This window comes from Citrus clementina, unplaced genomic scaffold (genome assembly GCF_000493195.1).
Source record: "Citrus clementina cultivar Clemenules unplaced genomic scaffold, Citrus_clementina_v1.0 scaffold_4, whole genome shotgun sequence".
Classification (NCBI taxonomy): Eukaryota; Viridiplantae; Streptophyta; class Magnoliopsida; order Sapindales; family Rutaceae; genus Citrus; species Citrus x clementina.
The window spans coordinates 6,257,177-6,280,257 of record NW_006262274.1 but is presented as its reverse complement, the minus strand read 5'-3'; the positions used below and the strand labels follow the sequence as shown (position 1 = coordinate 6,280,257).

At 31.9% G+C, this 23,081-nt stretch overlaps 2 protein-coding genes across 3 annotated transcripts; both read left to right on the top strand.

Moving 5' to 3' along the window:
* The first annotated feature begins 2,019 nt into the window (after nt 1-2,019).
* On the top strand, nt 2,020-7,009 carry LOC18044788 (synaptotagmin-3). Its single transcript, XM_006436382.2, has 12 exons — nt 2,020-2,437; nt 3,164-3,262; nt 3,414-3,464; nt 3,539-3,662; nt 4,394-4,512; nt 4,620-4,721; nt 4,829-4,903; nt 5,046-5,122; nt 5,310-5,559; nt 5,727-6,098; nt 6,301-6,429; nt 6,519-7,009. The coding sequence occupies exons 1-12, from the start codon at nt 2,318-2,320 to the stop codon at nt 6,645-6,647; spliced, it is 1,647 nt and encodes a 548-aa protein (XP_006436445.1). The 5' UTR covers nt 2,020-2,317; the 3' UTR covers nt 6,648-7,009.
* Nucleotides 7,010-11,343: 4,334 nt separating this feature from the next.
* On the top strand, nt 11,344-16,291 carry LOC112098936. Of its 2 annotated transcripts, none has more exons than XM_024185695.1 (2): nt 11,344-12,110; nt 13,985-16,291. In XM_024185695.1, the coding sequence occupies exons 1-2, from the start codon at nt 11,877-11,879 to the stop codon at nt 15,926-15,928; spliced, it is 2,178 nt and encodes a 725-aa protein (XP_024041463.1). In that variant the 5' UTR covers nt 11,344-11,876; the 3' UTR covers nt 15,929-16,291. The 2 variants fall into 2 exon arrangements, with proteins under 2 accessions (XP_024041463.1, XP_024041462.1); XM_024185694.1 differs by having other exon boundaries at nt 13,982-16,291.
* The last annotated feature ends 6,790 nt before the right edge of the window (nt 16,292-23,081 follow it).

Here is a 23,081-nt window from a genome sequence, read left to right as displayed (position 1 = left end):
AATTTAAATAACATAGACTTTGCTTTTAAGCTACTAATCAAAATACAAAGTCTTTAAGCAATGTAATGGAAATTGGAATACTATATATGTGCCAGCCTAAAATATTCTCTTTGATATTCTCAATCAAAGTCTCCCAATAGGTGTTTCCATCTTCACAAATGTGGAAAATAATGATTTGGGTAACGTCGCGAAAAATTGACAAATTCAAATTAAGTTTACATTATTCAAGATCTAGAACATGTGTGTGTGTGTATATGATGAGGCACATGTATATAATATAATTCATTCAATTCTTAAGCTTTAATTCAATATATTTAAATTCCCTTTTTTTTTTTTGTAATTATTATATGAATCAATACCTTTCCTCTTAAGTTTCTTTTTTTCTATCAATTGTTTTATTATTTTTCAAAAGTGACTCCGCTTATATGTGAAAAATTGATTGGTTAATTAAGTGCTGCCGCATGATTATATTGACATAAGATTGATTGCTTGAGAAATTGAGGTTTTGCTCAGCTAATCCTTGATTGATTGCAAATTTTTGTTTTGATTCTTGATGGATATATGTACCTAACATTTTCTTTTCTCCTGCCCACATGAATCAAGGTCCGAATATGTTTCATGTCTGTGTAGACTCTAGAAATCACTTTAACTCGTGACACATTTAAAATGTAAATAGATTTAAATCCAATTGAGATTTAATTTTAGATGCACCTAAATATCTAAATTTAACAGCCACATTTATTTATCTTTTAAAAGTATGAATTCAAGTGTTAAAATAAGTGTTAAAAAAGTAATAATACTTTTACTTTTTTTTTTCCTTTAGAAAAGAATTTTAAATATTAAACAAGTATAAATCATTATCAAAAGTGAAATACAATTTTCTCATATTTATTAATACAAAGCTATTGGGATGGTAATTGGGAGATATAACATTACTAGTACTTTTGAAAGAAAATCTTCGCTCACACTAAACATATGGAATTAAAATAAATTAAAATTGTTTTCAAACTGAATTTAGATAATGCTCTCCAATTCTGAACAAATGCAATTTTTTTTAATCTTAATAAATACAAAATCTTTGACTATAAAATGATAAGATTTTCTTTGATTACGTGCCAACTAGTTTCCATTTTTTGATTATTATTTCTGTCCATGTCATTGATGAAATCATAAATCTTCCCCACTAACTACGACAAGTCGGCCAACTTTTTTTTTTTTGAAAATACTGTTATCCAGAATTGTTACTGATATTATATCAGATATTATAATTAATATTTACAAACACATTATATAATTTGGACTTTCATCGTGACATGTATTTATCCGAAGCGTTGTTCAAATTCTTTAAACCATCTCTAATATTTAAGGGGTGTCTACTCCACTCACATTTTTATGAGGGAGAGCCATTCACATTTAACTAACACTATATCTACTCAATTATTTTATAATTAAAGAAAAACTGAAACTAACCCTCATAATACTTTTATGGAGGTACAATTTTTATTTTTTTTAAATACTCATTGCACCAAATACACCCTTCTCCAAGTCGGCCAACTTCAATTAAACTCATTGCGCCAAATGCACCCTTCTCCAAAATCACAAGCAAAATAAGGTTATTTAAACTTAATATAAAAAAAAAAACCCACTTGGCCTATTCTGTTAATTAATAGTAAATCTTAATTAATTATATGTAATCTCCAAGGTAAAAGCATCGTTTAGTTTTAGATCAACAAAAATCTCCCTGTGAGTGTCTATATATATATATATATATATATTAGGATTTTTAAACAATATAATTTTTTTAACAACTCTTCCTTTTCTAGTTTCCTCTCTATATATATATATATATATATATATTCTTTAGGGGTTATTTTCGAACGAAATAAAAGACCGAGCATTCGTGACAAAATTGTCGTTGGTTTTATCTGAACAAAAACGAAAACAAACAAAACAGAGGCCTCAAGGGAAAGAGCTTGCACGTCATTTCACAAACCTAATAAAACAAATTAAACAAAATTACACAACTGTGCTAAGAAAAACATACCAACTTCAACTAGAAGGCTCTACTTGTAACTCAAAAACTCAAAAAACAAAAGTGGTTTTGTTTTGGCGGTTTTCATGCCATTCTGTCAGTTTTTTCGTTACGTTCCCGAGCAATAACATTTTCCTACACAACATGAAAAGCAATAAATAAATAAATAAACAAAACAAGACCCTTTTGATGTTTCTCATTCTGTAATTCTCTGTTGAGTTTAGTTTCAGAATTTGCATATACTTTTGATTTTGATATATCTTTGAAGTTGAAAAAGGCAAAGAAATGGGGTTTCTGAGTAGTGTACTGGGAGTTCTTGGTTTTGGCTTCATTGGGCTTCCTCTTGGTCTCCTTGTTGGCTTCTTTCTCTTCATATATTCTAAGCCCAACGATGATCAAGTTGAGGTAACATTTATTATTGTTATTATTATTATTATTATCAGGATTCAAAATGTTCTTGCATCATCACTTGTTTATTCATTTGTTGATATTGCAACTTGTTTTTATTAATTGTTAGTTTTGTTACCTTCATTGTGACCATTTGTTGTTAAAGCTAAATTTCACATGTGAAATGGGGATTCTGCTTCAAGTGGAGATTTTATTTGATTTGTTACAACCCTGTTTCGTTGTTTGTAATTTGTAATATGCAATTCGTGTTCATTCAAATTCATTTGTTTCGAATTTTATATTATAACTGCATTTCTGGTGAATATGGCTGTACAATTGCTGACCATTCTCTATGCGGGGGATTTCTGGCTTTTGATTGAATAAATTATCTTTGAATTTTACTGAAATGAATGAAAAGACAATTCACTTATATTGAATGGGTCACTGCAGCAATTTGACAATTCCTTGAGTGGTGATAAAGTCTTTGATGGGTAGCTTCTAGAAAATCCATGAAAATTTCCTCTTTCTGAATCACTATTTTTAGATGAAATGTAAAGTGAGTGTAGCACGATTCACTTGCAAGTGTAAACATATTAAATTTCTAGACTGTTCATTACATTTCTGTTCGACTGCTATAATCATATTAATCAGCATTGAAGTGCAAAGTTTCTTCAGAGCAATTTGAAATTTTTGGATTCTCTGTCTTTGTGAGATGAAACTGTTTGCAAAATATTATTGATGCAGGAACCACTTGTTACGCCACTTTGTGAGTTGGATACCATTCCTTTGTTCGACCTCTTACCTGAAATTCCATTATGGGTTAAGAACCCTGATTATGAGAGAGTAAGTAGTAATGTATAAACAATCTAATTGTTACAATTGTCCTCAGCTTGTTTATATTACAGCTAATGTTATTATCTGTTTTGTGTTCTTATCATTACTACTTTATTGTATGAAGCCAGTCACTCTATTGACTATACTAGTGTGATCGCAGGTAGACTGGTTAAACAGGTTTCTCTCAGATATGTGGCCTTACCTCGATAAGGTGATTTTATAGTTCAGATATACTTTCAATTCTATCAGTGATTATATTAAGCTTGACTTCATGTCAATTTACAGGCGATTTGTGCTAACGTAAGGACCACGGCACAGCCAATATTTGATGAGTACAGTGGGAAGTTTAAGATAGAATCCATTGAGTTTGAGAATCTAACTCTGGGGACTCTTCCTCCGACAATTTATGGTAAGTTTTACGAGATTTACTCAATCACTTTTCTAACTAAAATGATAGGGGAATTAAAAAAAAAAAGGGTCCATTTAGTCACTTAATCATGTTTACTGAACTGAAATATCTTCTTTTCTGAACAACTATTTCCAGATTAAATGACACTATCAACCTCAATTATGTCCTTCATTCATATGCAAGTTTACAAATTCTGCCTCTATTCGCTGAAGCATTGGCTCTCATTCCTGACATTTCTGTTTCTTGAATGTGTATGTGCACAAACATAGTAATAACTTCCAGGTTCATGTGGATTTCAAGATTGTTGAAAATTCTGAAAAATAATTGTTGAAAGTTTGAGAAATTGGTGCTTCATTTCACATTGTGGCTCTAGTTTGAAAGAAACAAGATTGATTTTTATCTGGGGCAGCGGCTGCATTGTGGAAGAAGTATAAAGAAATTTTTAGAAAAACTAATGCATGCTGTCAACCTGGAATCATATGTAAATAAGCAAATGCTGCCAACGATATATACTTACTCTTAATTGTATAAGAGATCGCACTTCCACCATTTGAAGAATTTCCTTGTCAGTTGGATTTAGCAAGAATTTGGCTGGATCATGAAGTGAACACCTTAATGCCATTTTCTTTTTCATTCAGTTTACTGTCAAGCTTTCAAGTATCAGAAACTGGGACACTAAATAAAAGCAGGTAGTCATGGTTCTCATTTTGTTTTATTTTATAAACTTTTAGGTATCCGAGTCTATGAAACTAATGAGAATCAGCTAGTAATGGAACCAGCATTGAGGTGGGCCGGCAATCCCAACATTGTTTTGGTGTTAAAATTGTTGTCCTTTCGAATTACAGTTCAGGTCAGAATAGACTAAGGACAAAACATTTAATGGAAGAATGAGTGGTTTTAGTTCTTTAAAACTGAAGAGCATGTTTCTTTTGTAATATTGATTGTACTTCTTCTCAGTTAGTGGATTTACAAATATTTGCGGCACCACGAATAACTTTGAAACCTCTTGTTCCTACCTTCCCATGTTTCGCTACCATGGTGGTGTCTTTGATGGAGAGGGTAAGCAATTCTCTATATACATTGAAGCAGATTCTATGTTTCTCTGTGATACAAAGTGAATGAATCAGCTAATTCTTGTGTGATGACATTCCCTGATATATCTGCAGCCGCATGTAGATTTTGGAATTAAAATACTTGGAGGAGACATCATGTCCATACCAGGCCTTTACCAATTTATTCAGGTGCTGAACTGGTGTTCTCTCTTGCCTCTTGGGTAGGAATTGGATTTTGATGTGATTATTTTGAGTTTGAATTGCGGTGGATGTTATGCTTGCTTACTTCTGGATTGGTTATGAATCAACTAACTATTCTAGATTCTTGCAGAAGTGTATAACAAAATATGTTGCTGGTATTTACATCTGGCCCCAAACATATGAAATACCTATTCTTGATGCTTCAAGGTAATTTTATAATACAAGTTTCATGTTTTTTCCTTTTTCTGTGTCGTTTTTGTACTCGCAAAGCTCACTCAACCGGTGAAGTTAGATATCGTTTCCCAACTTTGTATGGAAAGAATTGGTTTTCATGTCTGAAGTATAGTTTCTTTTCTGTTTCCTGAGATAATTATCTTTTTGATAATTTCACTAGTGTGGCCATAAAGAAGCCCGTGGGAATACTACACGTGAAGGTTGTTCGTGCTTCTAAACTCCTGAAGAAAGACTTCTTGGGAACTTCTGATCCATATGTCAAACTCAGTCTGACTGGAGAGAAGCTTCCATGGAAGAAAACCACCGTCAAGAAGAAAAACTTGAATCCAGAATGGAATGAGAACTTCAAGCTTGTCGTGAAGGAACCTGAATCTCAAATTCTCCAATTACAAGTCTTCGATTGGGACAAGGTGTTTATCTTATCCAAGTTGTTGCCATGAGGACACTTTTCAGTTTTTATTGTGAATAAGTTGAAGCTTGAGTTATACCGACGAGAATTTGTTTTCCAAGTTTCTAGGAATTGTTGTACTTTTTGCTTAATAAGAATTGTTGTACTTTTTGCTTAAATTATCTGCAGGTTGGAGGACATGACAGGTTGGGAATGCAGCTGGTTCCTCTGAAACTTCTCACGCCCCATGAGACAAAGGAATTTACTCTTGATTTGCTCAAGCACACAAATATTAGTGACCCAAAAGACATGAAACAAAGAGGAAAAATAGTAGTTGAGCTTACCTATGTACCTTTTAAAGAAGACAGCATCAAGTTCAGTTCAGTGTCCAAAAAATACAGCAGGAAGGGAAGTGGAAATGATCAGTCATCTGATGAGGAGGCCTTGAGTGGAGCAGGTTTGCTTTCTGTTTTAGTCCAAGGAGCCGAGGATGTAGAAGGGGAAAATCACAACAATCCGTATGCTATAATCCTTTACAAAGGGGACAAAAAGAGAACAAAAGTGAGCTTTCTTTCCCTGTTATATGCCTATTCTCTTCAATTGTAAATTTCAAGTTGGAACTCCCTGGAAATAACACAAACACAATGAAGCATTCAAGCTGCTATAGAATGAAATGGATCGGTAGGATAATTAATGCATTATCAAAGATATTTTAACTGTTGGAACTTGGAAGTAATCTCATGTTTCGTTTGGTTTTCTAAAGATGATTAGAAAAACTCGAGACCCTGCCTGGAATGAAGAATTTCAATTTATGCTCGATGAGCCTCCTTTGCATGAGAAGATCCATATCGAGGTTATGAGTAAGCGGACTGGTATTAGATTTTGGTCAAAGGTATCGGCGACCACCCTCATTCTTGTTTACTAGATTTCTCTAAAATGCAATTGTCTTTTGGAATGTTAAATCATCTTCTGTTTATGTAGGAGTCATTGGGGCATGTGGAAATTAATCTCACTGATGTTGTGCACAACGGACGCATCAATGAGAAATACCACTTAATCAATTCAAAGAGGGGTGTGATACATGTGGACATACGGTGGAAGATGATTTGAGAGATCAACATGAAGACTATCAGATGCACTTACAGCTTTCCGAAATGGGATTTGTGGGTAAAGTTATTGTTAGATGCCATAGGAGAACACAAGATGAATACCAAAGTGATGTTGAAGGAAAAAGAATGAACTCAACGGCATGTTTGATTTGAAGAAATATGAGGAGAGGAGAGCAGGAGAGGAAAGTACAAGAGGGCAAAGAAATATGGGGAAAAAGATGAATTTTATGTCCAACTAAATAATAAAAATGAGACTGATTTTTTTTTTTTTACTTATTTTCCTTTCCATTTCTCCCCTTTACTATTATTTTTACTAATCAAACATGAGCTTATAGCTTAGATCCCGCATTTGTACAAAAAATATTGTCAAGAACATTATTTTTGTTGCTTAAATGAAAATTATACTTTTTTTTTTTTCAGTTGAATGAACTCTTTTGAGCAACAAGTGATTGATAGAAATATAAAAGAAATGTCACACAGAAAAGATTCTATTATGTTGGTAAATGGATGCAAGGGCATTAATCCAACACATACCAACACTGAAGAAACAAGGCTAATAAAATCCCATTTTATTTCTGAAACCTTTTAACAATCACTGTTGTTTAGTGCTCATCATCATGCCATCACTTGAGAGCTCTCTGCATTTGTTGCCAATAAAATGAGACCTCACTTTAGAAAGCCCACAAAAGAATAAACACAAGTAATCCTGATTGAAGGAGCCATTTGTGCATGCATGTATCATAGATAATTATGACAGTTTTATTTTTGTAAGAAAAGAAAAAGTTTGATGAAAAGCAAGCATGATATATTCTCAACAATCAACATGTTGGGACATGATGTAAAAATAAAATATTTGGACCCCACCGAGTGCATGGATTAGGTTTGACTTGCTGAGGATCATGATGAATACATGTGACATCATGGTTTGGTAAAGTCCCCATGATATCATTCATATCTTTAAAAGAGTATTATCATAATTAATCTGCTTCATAGTCTTTTTATTTCTTTTTATACACATAATTAATCTCCTTCTACGCCAAAGTTTAGTAACAAAAATGATGCTTAATTTAGAAAAGAGATGACTGTTGTGAGATGAGAAACCCTAGCCCATGAACAGGATAATGTTTTTGAGAATTCCAACAACAAAAACGCTTGTAGGCTTTTATTGGAATTAATTTAAGCAATTGGGAGATACAAGATACAAATATTGATTCAGAAGTGCAAGACATCACATAGCCATTGATCAAAATACCAAAGTGGGGAACACAATAAGAGAAGCTCCCTTATGATAATTATAAAAAGAAAGAAAAAGTCAGCTTTCTAGTTGACTTGCCCCAGAAAGTCTGGCAAAAATTTAGAGGCAGTAAAAGGGAATCCAATCTCTTCTTTAATTTGTTCTCCCTAACAAAGCTGGAATATTATGACAAAAATTAATTTTTAAAAAAAATTCTTTGTTAATGGATCTCCACATTTGGCACTCCACTCATTGCTATGCCAACACTCATTATTTTTCCCCTCCCCCCCCTCTCTCTCTAAGTTGTGTGAAGCATGTGTGTGCTGTCAAAAGGAGAGGTAAAATTAAAAATTGAAAACAAAGAAGTCGTTGTCTTGGTTCCTTGTTGATGTTGTTTTGTGGGGAGAGGAGAATATTTATAACTTTTGCCATGCTAAAAAGATAGGGCATTTTTTCTTTTAAAAGGTTGTCTTTTGAGGAGAGAAAAGCTAGTGGGAATAGGAAACTCCACTCAAGATTTATCATTCATTCTAGTCTTTCTTTAATTAATTAATTCCTCTCATGCATACATATGGTTGATGATTGGGATATTATATTTGGATATACACATACACAATATTATACATCAAAGTTTCACTTTCAACTGCCAAAACACTCGGGAAAAAAAATATAAGAGAAAATTATATTCCACTTAAAATGTAAATCTTTCCCCACTAGTTTTTCAAACCTGAAAATTCTATTCTCATTTGGGCATTAGAAAGTGTGGGATATGTATATATGTATTTGCCATTTGGTGTTGGTGACAGTTTTAGAAAATTTCAATGAGAGAATCAAGTTCCATATACTGGTGCCATATACTATTCTCCAAATAATCTATAATGGGCATTGCTGGATCCAACTTCAGCAGTTATTTTCACTTCCATTGGTCAACTTGGAATGATTTGAAGTGGTCCATTTTTTGGTTCCGTATATACACTGCAGAACACTTCAATCTTTATTGCTCCATCCAACATTTTTCCTGCTAAATATGACTTTAATATGAATGCTGCAGAGCTTTTATCTAATAACTTGAATCACAAACAACAGAGGTTTTACCGGTATGATATCAGAATCAATTAATATTTTGTATTCAAAGCCAGCGTCTTATTGAATTTCAATCAATTATGGATTCAATGTACTGATAAAAAAATTTCATGTTTTATAAGGAAAAAAATGTATATTATACTTTACTTATTTCTTAATCAATCAAACCCCTCTCGAATCTCGACTCTTATTGCATGTCTACATAATTAAACAAAATTAATCAAAAATAGGAAAAATAATCACCAAACCCTGCTTAAAAATTAACTAAAAATATCTGAATTTTCTGGTGTGTGCAAAAAACTGAGTCCAGTCAATAGGTATCAATCTCAAAAAATAGTATAAACGCAATTATCTTGAAAAACTCAAACAAGATTACAAAAACCTAGTAACTGACTCCATCAAAATGATAGCAGCCATATAGAAATTCAAATTTTGAGGCTATGTTGAATCTTCCTATGCGTGCCAGTTTTTGACTATTGAATTTAATGCTAGTTTTCAGGGCATGGCATTGTATGATTCAAAGACTAATGTTTTGTTTTGTGTACTCGGTTGTGATAGACAAAGGTTGCCGAATGCACACGTATCTAAATGAATTAAAAAACGAAAATTATATATATTTTAAAAGAAATGAGAAGAAGATTATCATTGAGATTCAAAGAAAAGTCTCTGAGTACTAGTAATTATGTCTCAAAAACATCATTTAAGTTGTGAAAGTTCAACGTTTTTATCGGTAGCGGTGGGAAAACCCAACATTTTTTTTAAAAAAAAAAATTTGGCCTATTCTATTACTACCCCACTTTGAAATCCTTTAAAAATAATTTATATGTTGTCCAAAAAAAATTAAATATAAAAAGTATCTCTTATCAATTTTACAATGTTTAACTAATTTTGATTAGAAGTATAAAACTCTATTATTCAATGAAAAAAAAAAAGGTCCAACTGCTTCTAGGAGAAATCAATTATCATACATTCTTCTCTAAAGAAATCTCTACATATTGTGTTTTTTTTTTAAATTCACACACTATCAAAATTATCAACATTTTTTTTCACCAGAGTACTTTTTAAAAAAAATTACATAATACACTTCTATATCATTTTTTTTTTTCACGGAGTAATGATATATATTGGGCCATACTTGCTCCTATTTTTGTTACTCATAATTCGTGAATAAAAAAATTCAACAAATGGTGGCAGCAAAGATGCATGATAGCCAGCACGCTGCCGTTTCTATTGACCTCCTGCCTTTCTTAATTCTTATGGCATGATGTGATTTTTGTTTTTGTGATTGGTGAAAATTTTTAGTACCCAAAAATATATTTTAGTATCTTCATATTATTAAAATAGACATGAAAATAGTCTTTTCTTTATTCACTTTAAGTGAATAAAACGAAAGTAGAGAGAAGGATATTTTTTTTTTCCTGCTGCCTTGAAACAAGTTGGGATTTTACAATTCTAGTATTTCATGCTCTTATAAGCTAGAAATTAGCTTAAAAAATATTTTTGCTAGCAAAAATGGAAATGGGGTTAAAAAAAAAAAAAAGAGGACGCATGTGATAGGATCTAAAAAAAAAGAAAAATGTCAAACAGGGTTGACATGGGACTTCTGTGATGATGTGCACGTGTGGCATAGTTTTATCATCATAATCATCATCTCATGTGGTACAAAATTGACAAATAAAATAGCTATCTTTATATTTTGTGCGACTGTGATCATGAAAATCCCACTACGTTTTGACCCATCATCATGCCCAAAAACGAATCATGATCATGATCATCAATCATGATGGGGTCCATCCCCCAACTTCATGTTACTTATCCTACAAAATGATTCATACATGTACGTACCGTATTTGTTTATTAATTTAAGAATTCTTTTATCCTAGACAAATATAATTGAGAATCATACCCTCCAATAAAAGGATAACGCACTAAACAATTTTTTATTTTATTTTCATATTGCAAAAGGAAATAAAGATTAAAGGGAGTGTTTTTTAGGATGTAGAAGATTTGACAACCATCCACTAAAACTAAAAAAATGTCAATAGAATTATCCATTTAGTGAATGGGAAACAACTAACAAGTTTGTTGAGAAGTTTTTTAAATTGATTGACATCAAGAAGACAAGAACCACATGAGGTATGTAAAATAAAAAAAAAAAACATTATCTAATTTGAAAAAAAAAAAATTATATGAATCAAGAAGGTGTCACTCTCTAGGAATGCGTTGGACATACATGCTTGAAAACAGAGGAAGAGAGTAGCACCATGCATGGTAATAAAAGTGAAACACAAGGGCAAAAGGGGAAGAGAAAAGAAAGCAAAGAGACAAGAGGCAAAATAATTGATTGTGTGCATAAAGCAGTTAGCTTTCTGTATTTAACTAAAACGTGCTATTTTTACCTTACCTATTTTTATATCTCCTACTACTTCTCTCTCTCTAAAAAACTCAAACAACTTTGACCTTTGAGCTCAATTCTCTCTCTCTCTCTTCAATGGCGGCCTTGAATGCAAGCTTCAGCTCCACTACAACTCTTCTTCTATGGCGACCCAGTCACCTCCTTTGACATTTTAGCTTTTGCCCATCACCCATTTCTCTTAAAAAATTGCATTAAAAGCCTATAAGCCTATAACCCCCTGTCTCTCTCTTGGGTTTCGTGTTCCATTTCAACTTTTGCTAAAGACCCCATTACCAATACCATTACCATTACCTCTCTCTTATTCCAAGGGTCCATCTTGAGAAACCAAGCCAAAAACACAACAAAAATCAAATCTTGGGAGCTAAACCAGCTGCAAAATCAAAATTTTTGCTTCATTTTTTACTTGGGTTCTTGATTTCTGGTTCTGGGCTGTTGGTGTTTAGCTTTTGGACTGATAAAGGTTTAAGCTTTAGCTCATTTTGTTGGGGAAAAAAAATATGGGAAGCAAATGGAGAAAAGCAAAGCTGGCTTTGGGTTTGAATCTCTGTGTATTCGTACCAAGAACTTTAGAGGACTCGCCACCGCCGCCGTCTGCGGTTGATTCATCTGAGAGACTATCTGATGCTGCTTTGCTGCCTCCTGTTGATTGGGACACGTGCCATCGTCCCATGACACCAACTCCATCTTCTCATGGCTTGAGGTTGTCCAAAAGTGGCAGTAAATCCTCCAAGGTTTGCGTGCTTTCTCTCATTTCTTTTTTCATTCTGCTGCTTCTGACGTTTCTGAGAAATGATTTTGAGTTGGGGTCTGATTGGTTGCTGAAAAATGAGATTCAGGGTTTTTTTTTGTGGGGTTTTGTGTTGATTTGATTTCTTTGATTGCGTTTAAACTTATTAAGTTCTCTGTTTGGTTTCTGAAGAAATATCTGAAGTGAAACGAATTTAAAACTTTGGCTACCTAACTCAGCTCAACTAAGCTTGTTTGTTTAAGAAATTGAAATTTTGCATGTTCTATTTCTTTTAAAATTTTTTTCATTTCTATTTTGCAATTAAAGAATCATCTTTATTGCTCGATTAGTACTAATTACCTCGACAGTTAGCTGTTTGAAGATTTCCCTCTCTTGCTTTTATTTTATAATTTAACAAAAAAGAACTTATTTTCTTTTCACATAGCAACCAAACAGAAATGATTTCTGAAGTTATTATCTGTTTAATGATTTTGATATTTCTGTTGCAGACCAAGATGGGTGAGAGAGCCTTGAAATTTCTTAAATTTTGTTTTGTATAATATGAAATTGTCTTAATCTTTAATTAATACATTTATTGTTTGGTTTTGCTATATCCTAGATTGAGGAATATCGTAAATTATTGGAGCTATGTATTTGATGACATGTTGTTTTCTCCTCTTTGGGCTTGTGGGGTAATTGCTTAAGTCACTTTCAAGACCTTACTAGTAAAAGAAAACTAAAGGATTTACCTTTCCCTTTCCCGGTCTTAGAGAGAGAAAGCAACTTGTCCGGTGGCCTCATCTGTTGACTGTTAAATTACAATCTTTCTAGCTGTGACCTTCATCAAAGAAGTACAAGAAAAGATATATTAAAAAGAAACTTATGATTTCCCTTTCTTTGATTGATGTGTTTTGCATATTTCTTGCAAGTTGTCTTGAAAGGTCTAGTTTACCCCGTATCATTGTAGTTGTGTGATAACCATACACTATATTTGTTGGATGCCTAACATTGACTTGTTGAGAAGAGTAAAAATATAAGAATATGGAAGCATTTTGAAACATAATTAGCTGTTCATGTACTACCTTAGTTGGCTCGAATTTATGGGTTCCTTGCTTTTAGCCCTATGGGAATGTCCTGTATTCTAACTGAGCTCTAGTTGTTAGTAAGTCGTTTGCCTTTGACAATTTATTTTGTTCAACATTTTTTATCTATAAATTCTTCCTTTTGTCAATTATGGATAAAATATTTCTATAACATTATGTTTCCATTTTATACATAATGAAGGAAAAGAATGAGTCAGAAGGAAAAAAAAAAATTGTAGGCTATGCAGAAATATACAATCATTATATAAGGATTAATAATTCATACCAGCAAAATGAAGCATAGGATCCAATTTGTTATGATATATATGTGTGGATGTGTGTTTGTTTCCTGAAGTTATTTTTTTGAATTATTATTATTATTATTATTTTTAAATGCCAATAGAGGTTTTCATAAGCTAGCCCATCATTGGAACTACTTTTTCTTCATTACTTAAGTTTTTGGAACCTCATTTTCCATTAATTCACTCAAATTCTTTGGACAGATAATGCGGATTACACTTTCTATTGACTCCGAATTAAACATTGTTTCTTTGACATATTAGCAAAAGTTATTCATGCCTAGAGTGCTTATTGTGTCCTTTACTGATTTTGGATGGCCTTGTGATATTGCATTTATTTATGTAAATATCACTCTCTACACTGTTGTTGAGGTCTAGTACTCATGTTACATGGGATAAGTATACAAATTTTAATTTCGCTATTGATGACAACAGTTCATGACAAATTTTAAGTGTGATCTCAGATATTTACTTTGCCTGCTTTATATTTTCAGCAGACCTGCTCCATATGTTTGACAAAGATGAAACAAGGAGACGGCCAGGCTATTTTCACTGCAGAGTGCTCCCATTCCTTCCATTTCCACTGCATTGCTTCAAATGTAAAACATGGCAACCAAGTTTGTCCAGTTTGTAGGGCTAAATGGAAAGAGATCCCCATGCAGGGACCTAGCCTTGATCTTCCCCCTGGGAGGGCACCGATAAATCCAATCGGTTGGCCTCAAAGTGATGCTTTGATGACTGTGGTCCGCCGGTTACCTCCTCATCGTGATTTGAGTCGACGTCACGTTGTTCCCCTATTTCAGGCTCCTGAGCCTGTGATATTTGACGATGATGAATGTCTAGATCACCAACCTGTGTATGCTGACAGAAGCTCTGGCAGTAACAATGTTGCAGATAACAATTCTAGTAGAACAATAGCCATCAAAACATGCCCAGAAGTTTCAGTTGCACCACGGTTGAAATCTTATGATAATTTCACAGTTTTGATCCATCTCAAAGCTGCAGCTACTATTGCAAGACAGAATCCCGGTGGAAATCAGGCTACTTTGCCCCAGCTTTCTCTAACTCCTCGAGTTCCAGTTGATTTAGTCACGGTACTTGACATCAGCGGAAGCATGGCTGGTACCAAGCTTGCATTACTTAAACGAGCAATGGGATTTGTAATACAAAACCTTGGCTCTAATGATAGGCTCTCAGTTATTGCCTTCTCTTCCACAGCCCGCCGCCTCTTTCCCCTGCATCGGATGACTGACACAGGACGGCTGCAGGCTCTTCAAGCTGTTAATTCTTTAGTTGCAAATGGTGGGACCAATATTGCTGAAGGCCTGAGAAAAGGTGCCAAAGTAATGGAAGAGCGTAGGGAAAAGAATCCTGTGGCCAGCATTATACTATTGTCTGATGGGCAGGATACTTATACTGTCAATGGTTCTGGTGGTAATCAGCCTCAAGGTCCTCAACCCAATTATCAGTCTCTCCTTCCTTCATCAATTAACAGCAGTGACAATAATGGTTTCCAGATTCCGGTTCATGCTTTTGGATTTGGTGCCGATCATGATGCTTCATCAATGCATTCAATTTCTGAAAACTCTGGAGGCACATTTTCTTTCATTGAGACTGAAGCTGTGCTCCAGGATGCATTTGCACAATGCATTGGAGGGCTTTTGAGTGTTGTGGTACAGGAACTGCAAGTGGGAGTTGAGTGTGTGCACCCAAGTCTCCGTCTGGGCTCGTTTAAAGCAGGAAGTTACCCAACCCGTGTGATGGTTGATGGACGTAGGGGGTTTATTGATGTTGGGGATTTATATGCTGATGAAGAGAGGGATTTCCTGGTATCAGTTAATGTTCCAGCAGAGTCATGCGGAAATGAGACGTCATTGCTAAAGGTGAAATGTAGTTATAAGGATCCCTTAACTAAAGAAATGGTAACACTGGAGAGTGATGAAGTTAGGATTGCAAGGCCTGAAATAGCTGGACAAGAAGTCACGTCGATTGAAGTGGACAGGCAACGCAACCGGCTCCAAGCAGCAGAGGCAATGGCACTGGCGAGAACTACAGCTGAGCAGGGAGATCTGGCTGGTGCTGTATCTATCCTCGAGAACTGTCGACGGATGCTGTCAGAGACAGTCTCAGCTAAAGCTCATGATCGTCTCTGTCTGGCATTGGATGCTGAGCTCAAGGAAATGCAAGAGAGGATGGCGAGTAGGCATGTTTACGAAGCATCCGGTCGAGCATATATTCTGTCAGGGCTGAGTTCACACTCATGGCAAAGAGCAACGGCAAGAGGGGACTCAACCGATGGGTCAAGTCTAGTACAATCTTATCAAACACCTACAATGGCTGAGATGCTTACTCGGTCCCAGGCTATGTTACTGGCTAGTCCATCAGCTCAAAGACTTGTTCACCCTTTTTGGTCATTGGGATCGCAACCAAAACCAAGGTAATACTGAAGTTTTCCAGCACCTTTATTTTTGCACATTCTTGTTTGGAGGGGGTAAATTGGAGGGTATAGGAAGGTTTTTTTGTTAAGGCTGTGGTTTTACTTGCCTTTGTACGTGTACATGAATAATAACCACTGGGAGAAGGGCAAAAGGAGTATTTTTGCCTTTCGGGAGGAGAAAAGAGGAAAAACGTTAGGTAGATTTTACAGCATTTTTGGTTCTATGTTTGTTTGTGTTGTTGGGGGTGTGTACATAAAGATAAATGGTTTCTTGGGAAAGATCTGGGCACAAGTTTGAAATTGTGGAAAATGGTTTTGGATGAACTCTTCACCTAATATATATATAAACCGCTCTCAATTCTTTTTACTGAACTTTGGTTGCTTTCTCTTCCAGCCTCCCCAAACAAAGCCAACCGCCACAACCACAAGTGTAAATACTATTTCACTAAACAAGCAACATCACAAGACAAATTAAAGTAACATTTCGTAATACAAATTAGGTGTGGGCACTGTTTGGTTTGGATTAAAATTAAGTAGAACCGATTTAAATCGGTTATTTTATAAAAAGAATCAAATAAGAACCGAACTCAAACGGATCTTTTCGGATCGGTTTGGTTCGGTGTTTTTGGTTCTAGGCCTATTGAGCCTATTTTAAATTTTTAAATTTTTAGTCCAGCCACATGAATGTAATAATTTTTTTAACAATTAGTTCATCCTAATTTCATTACAAATATTAACAATAAATACAAAGTTTTTAAAACATATTTTATCACTAATATCTTATTAACTACTAATAAGGTACTCACAAAATATGAAATATTAAAATTTTAAAATACATAATCAAATTTCAATACTCCATCTACATAAACATAATTATAATGTTGTAAAGACAAATAAAAATAACAACAATTACAACTTACAACACAAAATATAAAGAAAATTTAAAAACAAACGCCAACAACATTCTTCCATTTTCACCCAAAAAAAAAAAAATTACAAATAAACGCCAACAACATTCTCCTATCTTCATTAATATCAACATCAACTTTAGGCATTTTCCAACTCAATATTTGGATTTATAAAAAAAAAATTTAACACATGTCGATTTGAATAAAATCTATAATTAATTCGATTTTTCGGTTCAGCTGAGTGAACTGAATACCGAACCGACATTTCGGTTTTTTTATAAATGATATATTTCAATTTTTTTTTAAAAATAAAAATCGATCCGAATTAGAAAAAACCGTCGGCTCGGTTCGGTGATTTTAAGACCACGGTTTTTTTGCCCACAAATTCATCCAATACTAAATTCTAAGAGACCAATAACTCGAAAATTTGTATCAGTAAAATGTCTTGACCCTATAACCATAGTTAATCTACAAATAAGGTTTTTGATTTTTTATTAAAAATAATAACTTCACATAAAGAAAGAAATTAGGAAGGATTTGAACACAAACGCACGGTATCATTTATCACAAGTCATAAAAATAAATAAATCTCAAATTCAATATGTTAATTTTTTATAATTATAATTTTATTTAAAAATTATCAAGTTAGTTTTTGTAATTATAATTTCATTTATTTATATAGAGAATTTTCCTAATATTAATTATATGGAAGTTTACAATAATTATAGGAAGTTTTTCTCTTCATCTTACTTTTTATAAACTTCTCTATACTTAATTTAATTACAAAAATTAAATGAAATTATAATTATAAGATGTTAATTTTTTATAATGATAATTTTATTTAAAAATTATCATATTAGATTTTGAGATTTATTTGTTTTATTTGAATTTAGGGTATCTTTGTAGTCATATTTTTTTATTTTTTTAAATTTTGTAAAATAAAATGATCTTTTAAGTCATTTATGGGTAAAATGATTAATTTTAGTGTCAAAGTGGTTGATTAATATAAGTTTAAAAATAAAGGTGGTGTAAAGAAAATGCTAAAATTTTAAGGTGGTTAGATGTATATACGACATAATAAAGATGGTGTACAGTTAATTTCCCAAAAAGTAAAGAAGATACATAATAAAAGATAAAATAATTCAATTTATTTACATTTGAGTTTCCTCATAGATAATGAATAAAGTGTGGATAAAAAAATATCTATGTGATTTTCATTTATATTAAAAGTTCAACTCATTATTGCTTATGTGATATAGAGTAAATGAATCTTGCAACAAACAGGTAGCTTCAATGAGAATATCAAGTTGTCTCTTATTGATTGCAATTGGTTGATTATAGGTTAAATTGAAAATAGAAAAAAGCAAGAAAAATGTAGAGGTGAAGAGTTGAAGAAGGAAGAAAAATAATTATTTTAATAAACTATAAATACAGTAGTGTGCAAAGGAGAAGTTAAAAAAGACAAAGAGGGTACGGTGCGCTCATTGCACCATAGCTGGATCCATATAAGAGTTACGTTAGATTTATTACTATACAAAATATCTTAAATCTACAAAAAAATTAAACATTGATTTTTTAATTATTAATTATAAGAATATATATTAGATTCTTTCTAATTTTTTATGTTACAAGTTTAAACAAAAAAATCTTGACATTAAAAAAAAAAAAATTTCAACTAGAGATATCTATCTAATCCCAAACATAACAACTATGGAACTCTAAGAAAATTGTACCTAATAACTTGAGCACGGTAAGATGATCACATTTTATGAAATTTTGTTGACTTTTTTTTATCAATGTTTAAGTTGAAACAACTTGACCCTATAGACGTATATAGGAAATTATAAACTGCGCAAATAAAAGAACTAGAAATACTGAGATCTTGGACAATATTTAAGGAGTTTAACACAATTACCTTGCAACAAATTCTAGTTCTTTGCTTTATCTGCTCCATTGGATCGACATTTCTAGATTCAATCTTATTTACAGATGCACCTGGTACAAACAAAAATTTTACACTTTTCCAAATTCAAAATCAAGACTACAACATTGAAAATAACTGAAGTTCTTTGCTCTTTGAAAAACTTACCAGTAGCTGGGTTGAACCCTAAGTTAGGGTCGTCCTGTTCCAGTAGCTTTTCAACAACGACAGATCCATCAAATCCAGCAACAGAAGCAATGGTGTAAACAGGCATCTGCAGATGCTCATATTATTACTAAGAAATTGGGAAGGGGGAAAAAAAATCAAAAGGGGGGAAAAAAATAAAACCACCAATCTTAAGGGCATTTTGTATAAGATGCACACCAATCTTCTGATTGGGGTTTTCAGTTTCTAATCTGTTCAACTCCTTCGAGGCATGTAATAGTGCGACCCTGATTAGTGTTAAAAATGATTTAATTATCAAGCGGTAATAATGTTATTTTGTGCTTATGTTATAATTTATATTTGTGTTTATGCAATATATTAGGAATTATTAATTATGTATTAAATATATCTAATTTTGTGTATTTTTGTGTGTTTATTATGTAAAATATTAATTTCACGCAATTCGAGGCTCCAAACAGATGAACAGAGGTCAAATTTGGATTCCGAAGGTCCAAAAACCTTACGATCAATCAAGATCAGCTTAAAATTGGGTTTGTGTAAAAAGAGTTGACTTTCTTCTTAATCGAGCACTGATTGAATAATGAAATGAGCTTATAATAGCTTTGAGTGCACGGGATAACTGTCAATTTTGACTAAATCTCAACTGTTCATGATTCAATGGCCATGATTATGCCACGTGGCAATGATTGGTGAAGCAAGTTGTAGGATCTGAATCTTTGTATTTGGGTCGACCCAATCCACTCATTAATCCCCTAAATCTCAACCGTTCTTTGGCCAAATCGGACGAGTCAAACGATGCCACGTGTGATGTTGGCTTTTGAAGTTTGACTAGCCGTTGGATCTTGATCTAATGGTTGTGAGGAGTGCATGCATGAAACTTATGATGGACTGCAAAACACTGGATTATGAATTTATTTTTCTATAAATAGAGCCTCATTTTTATGATTTTAATAATCTCTCTACATCTCTCTTCTTCTCAAATTCTCTTCATCTCCATATAATCTTGATTTTCTGGTGTGTTTTTAATATTTTGTATAATTATTTTTATAAATAAATTTATTTTTATTTTCAATTTTAGTTGTTTTTATTACTTTTAATTATAATTAATTTAATTTTAATAACTCTTTTTATTTCAATTATGCTTAACTAAATAATATTAGTTAGGGTAAGATGAAACTCTTAGGAAATAAATATGATTTAATCAAATTCTATTTTTAATTTTATAAATTAAATTATTTTCTATTTAATTTTATACATATTTTATATTTTGAAATTTTGATTTATTATATACAAACAAGGGAGTTTGGCACAATAAATTCTTAATATTTTAATATAAGGTGTGGTAAAATGGTATTTTGACTTATTGTAAACAAATTAAATTTTTGCACAATAAATACTTAATCCATCATAAAATTAAAGGGAAAATAATAATAATTTATATAATTAATCTTTTGGGTAATAAATCTAAAAAAAATGACAAAAGGAATTTATTAAGTTTTATATACTATTAAGAGTAGATCCACAACCCTAAATAATTCAATTTCATAGTTTTATTTAAATTAAGTTATTTATATTTAAGTTTTATTTTAAATTTTTAGATAAAAAAATAAACAAATTAAATCTTTTCTCTGTGGATCAACCCCGGACTTGCTGATCTATATTGCAACAATATACTCTTATAATTAGGAGTTAAAAGTTACTTTTAAGTTGATCAGCAAGTTTTATTTTGCTTTATTTTTCCGCTTTTGATTTTTCTCTGTGTAAAGTTTCCTTTATACCCCCTTTCCTTTTTCAAATTATCTTTTGACTCCAACATCTTTCAGAAGTTTCACATTCATCCCACATGGCTCAATTCTATACTTCTAAAAATTACGGTGTGGCCATCAAATTATAAATAATTTGTAATAAGATCCCTAGACGAAATTTCACACAATAATCAGAATTGGACTTACATCTTAGACTTATTTGGACTCAATTTGGACCAAGCAAACTAACTACTAACTCTTAACTTTCTAACTACTAACTCTTAATTTTTATTTTTTTTATTTCATTTATTTAATTTTCATTATTTATTTTATTTCGCATTTATTTATTTATTTTTTGCTTTATTTTATTTTGATGGGTTCAACCACCAAAATTTTTATTTAATTTTCAGTTTTTTAGTAGTTAGTTTTTTATTTCATTTATTTAATTTTCAGTATTTATTTTATTTCGCATTTATTTATTTATTTTTTGCTTTATTTTATTTTGATGGGTTCAACCACCAAATTTTTTTTTAATTTTTAGTTTTTTAGTAGTTAGTTTGTTAAGAGTTAGTAGTTAGAAAGTTAAGAGTTAATAGTTAGTTTGCTTGGTCCAAATTAAGTCTAAATTGAGTCTAAATAAATTCAAGATGTAAGTCCAATTTTGATTATTGTGAGAAATTTCGTTTAGGTATCTAATTGAAAATGATTTATAATTTTATGGCCACACCGCAATTTTTAGAAGTATAGAATTGAGTCACGTGGGATGAAAGTGAAACTTCTGAAAGACTTTAGAGTCAAAATAGAATTTGAGAAAAGGAAAAGGGGTATAAAAGAAACTTTACACAAAGATCAAAAACAAAAAAATAAAGCAAAATAAAAACTTTTTCCCGACAATGACACCAAAAACTCGACACAATTTAAAAGTAAATTTTATCTCCCAAGTATAAGAGTATCTTGTTATATTATAGTCCAGTGAGTCCGAGGTCGATCAACAGAGAAAAGATTTAATTTGTTTATTTTATTTTATCTAAAAATTTAAAATAAAACTTAAATATAAACAACTTAATTTAAATAAAACTATGAAATTGAACTAGTTAGGGTTGTGGATCCACTCTTAATAGTAAATAAAACTTAATAAATTCTTTTGTCATTTTTTTAAATTTATTACCTAAAAGATTAATTATATAAATTATTATTATTTTCTCTTTATTTTTATGATGGATTAAGTATTTATTTTGCCAAAATATAATTTGTCTACAATAAGTCAAAATACCATTTTACCAGACCTTATATTAAGATATTAAGAATTTATTGTGTCAAAATCCCTTGTTTGTCTACAATAAATCAAAATTTCAAAATATAAAATATGTATAAAATTAAATAGAAAATAATTTAATTTATAAAATTAAAAATGGAATTTGATTAAATGATATTTATTTCCTAAGAGTTTCACCTTACCCTAACTAATATTATTTAGTTAAGTATAATTGAGATAAAAAGAGTTATTAAAATTAAATTACTTATAATTAAAAGTAATAAAAACAACTAAAATTGAAAATAAAAATAAATTTATTTATAAAAATAATTATACAAAATATTAAAAACACACTCGAAAATCAAGATTACAGGGAGATGAAGAGAATTTGAGAAGAAGAGAGATGTAGAGAGATGATTAAAGACATAAAAATGAGGCTCTATTTATAGAAAAATAAATTCATAATCCAGTGTTTTGCGGTCCATCATAAGCTTCATGCATGCACTCCTCACAACCATTAGATCAAGATCCAACGGCTGCTCAAACTTCAAAAGCCAACATCACACGTGGCATCGTTTGACTCGTCCAATTTGGCCAAAGAACGGTTGAGATTTGGCAAATTAATGAGTGGATCGGGTCGACCCGAATACAAAGATTCGAATCCTACAACTTGCGTCACCAACCATTGCCACGTGGAACAATCATGACCATTGAATCATGAACGGTTGAGATTTAGTCAAAATTGCCGGCTATCCCATGCACTCCAATCTATTATAAGCTCATTTCATTATCCAATCAGTGCTAGGTCAACAGGAAAAGTCAACTCTTTTTACACAAACCCAAATTTAAGCTGATCTTGACTGATCTTAAGATTTATGAACCTTTGAAATCCAAATTTGACCTCCGTTCATCTGTTTAGAGTCTCAAATTGCGTGAAATTAATATTTTAGATAATAAATACACAAAAATAGATTATTTAATACATAATTAATAATTCCTAATATATTGCATAAACATAAATATAAATTATAACATAAGCACAAAATAACATTATTACCGCTTGATAATTAAATAGTTTTTAATACTAATCACACCCTCAACTAGCTTATTACTAGCCCCTAGCAATTAAAGCGTTATATTAA

Bases quoted from the DNA above. Each gene is read 5' to 3' on its own strand.
- LOC18044788 (XM_006436382.2), top strand. From the start codon at position 2,318: ATGGGGTTTCTGAGTAGTGTACTGGGAGTTCTTGGTTTTGGCTTCATT. The intron at 4,904-5,045 runs GTGCTGAACTGG...AGATTCTTGCAG, and splicing joins GCCTTTACCAATTTATTCAG to AAGTGTATAACAAAATATGT. The intron at 6,430-6,518 runs GTATCGGCGACC...CTGTTTATGTAG, and splicing joins GTATTAGATTTTGGTCAAAG to GAGTCATTGGGGCATGTGGA.
- LOC112098936 (XM_024185694.1), top strand. From the start codon at position 11,877: ATGGGAAGCAAATGGAGAAAAGCAAAGCTGGCTTTGGGTTTGAATCTC. The intron at 12,111-13,981 runs GTTTGCGTGCTT...TTATATTTTCAG, and splicing joins GTGGCAGTAAATCCTCCAAG to CAGACCTGCTCCATATGTTT.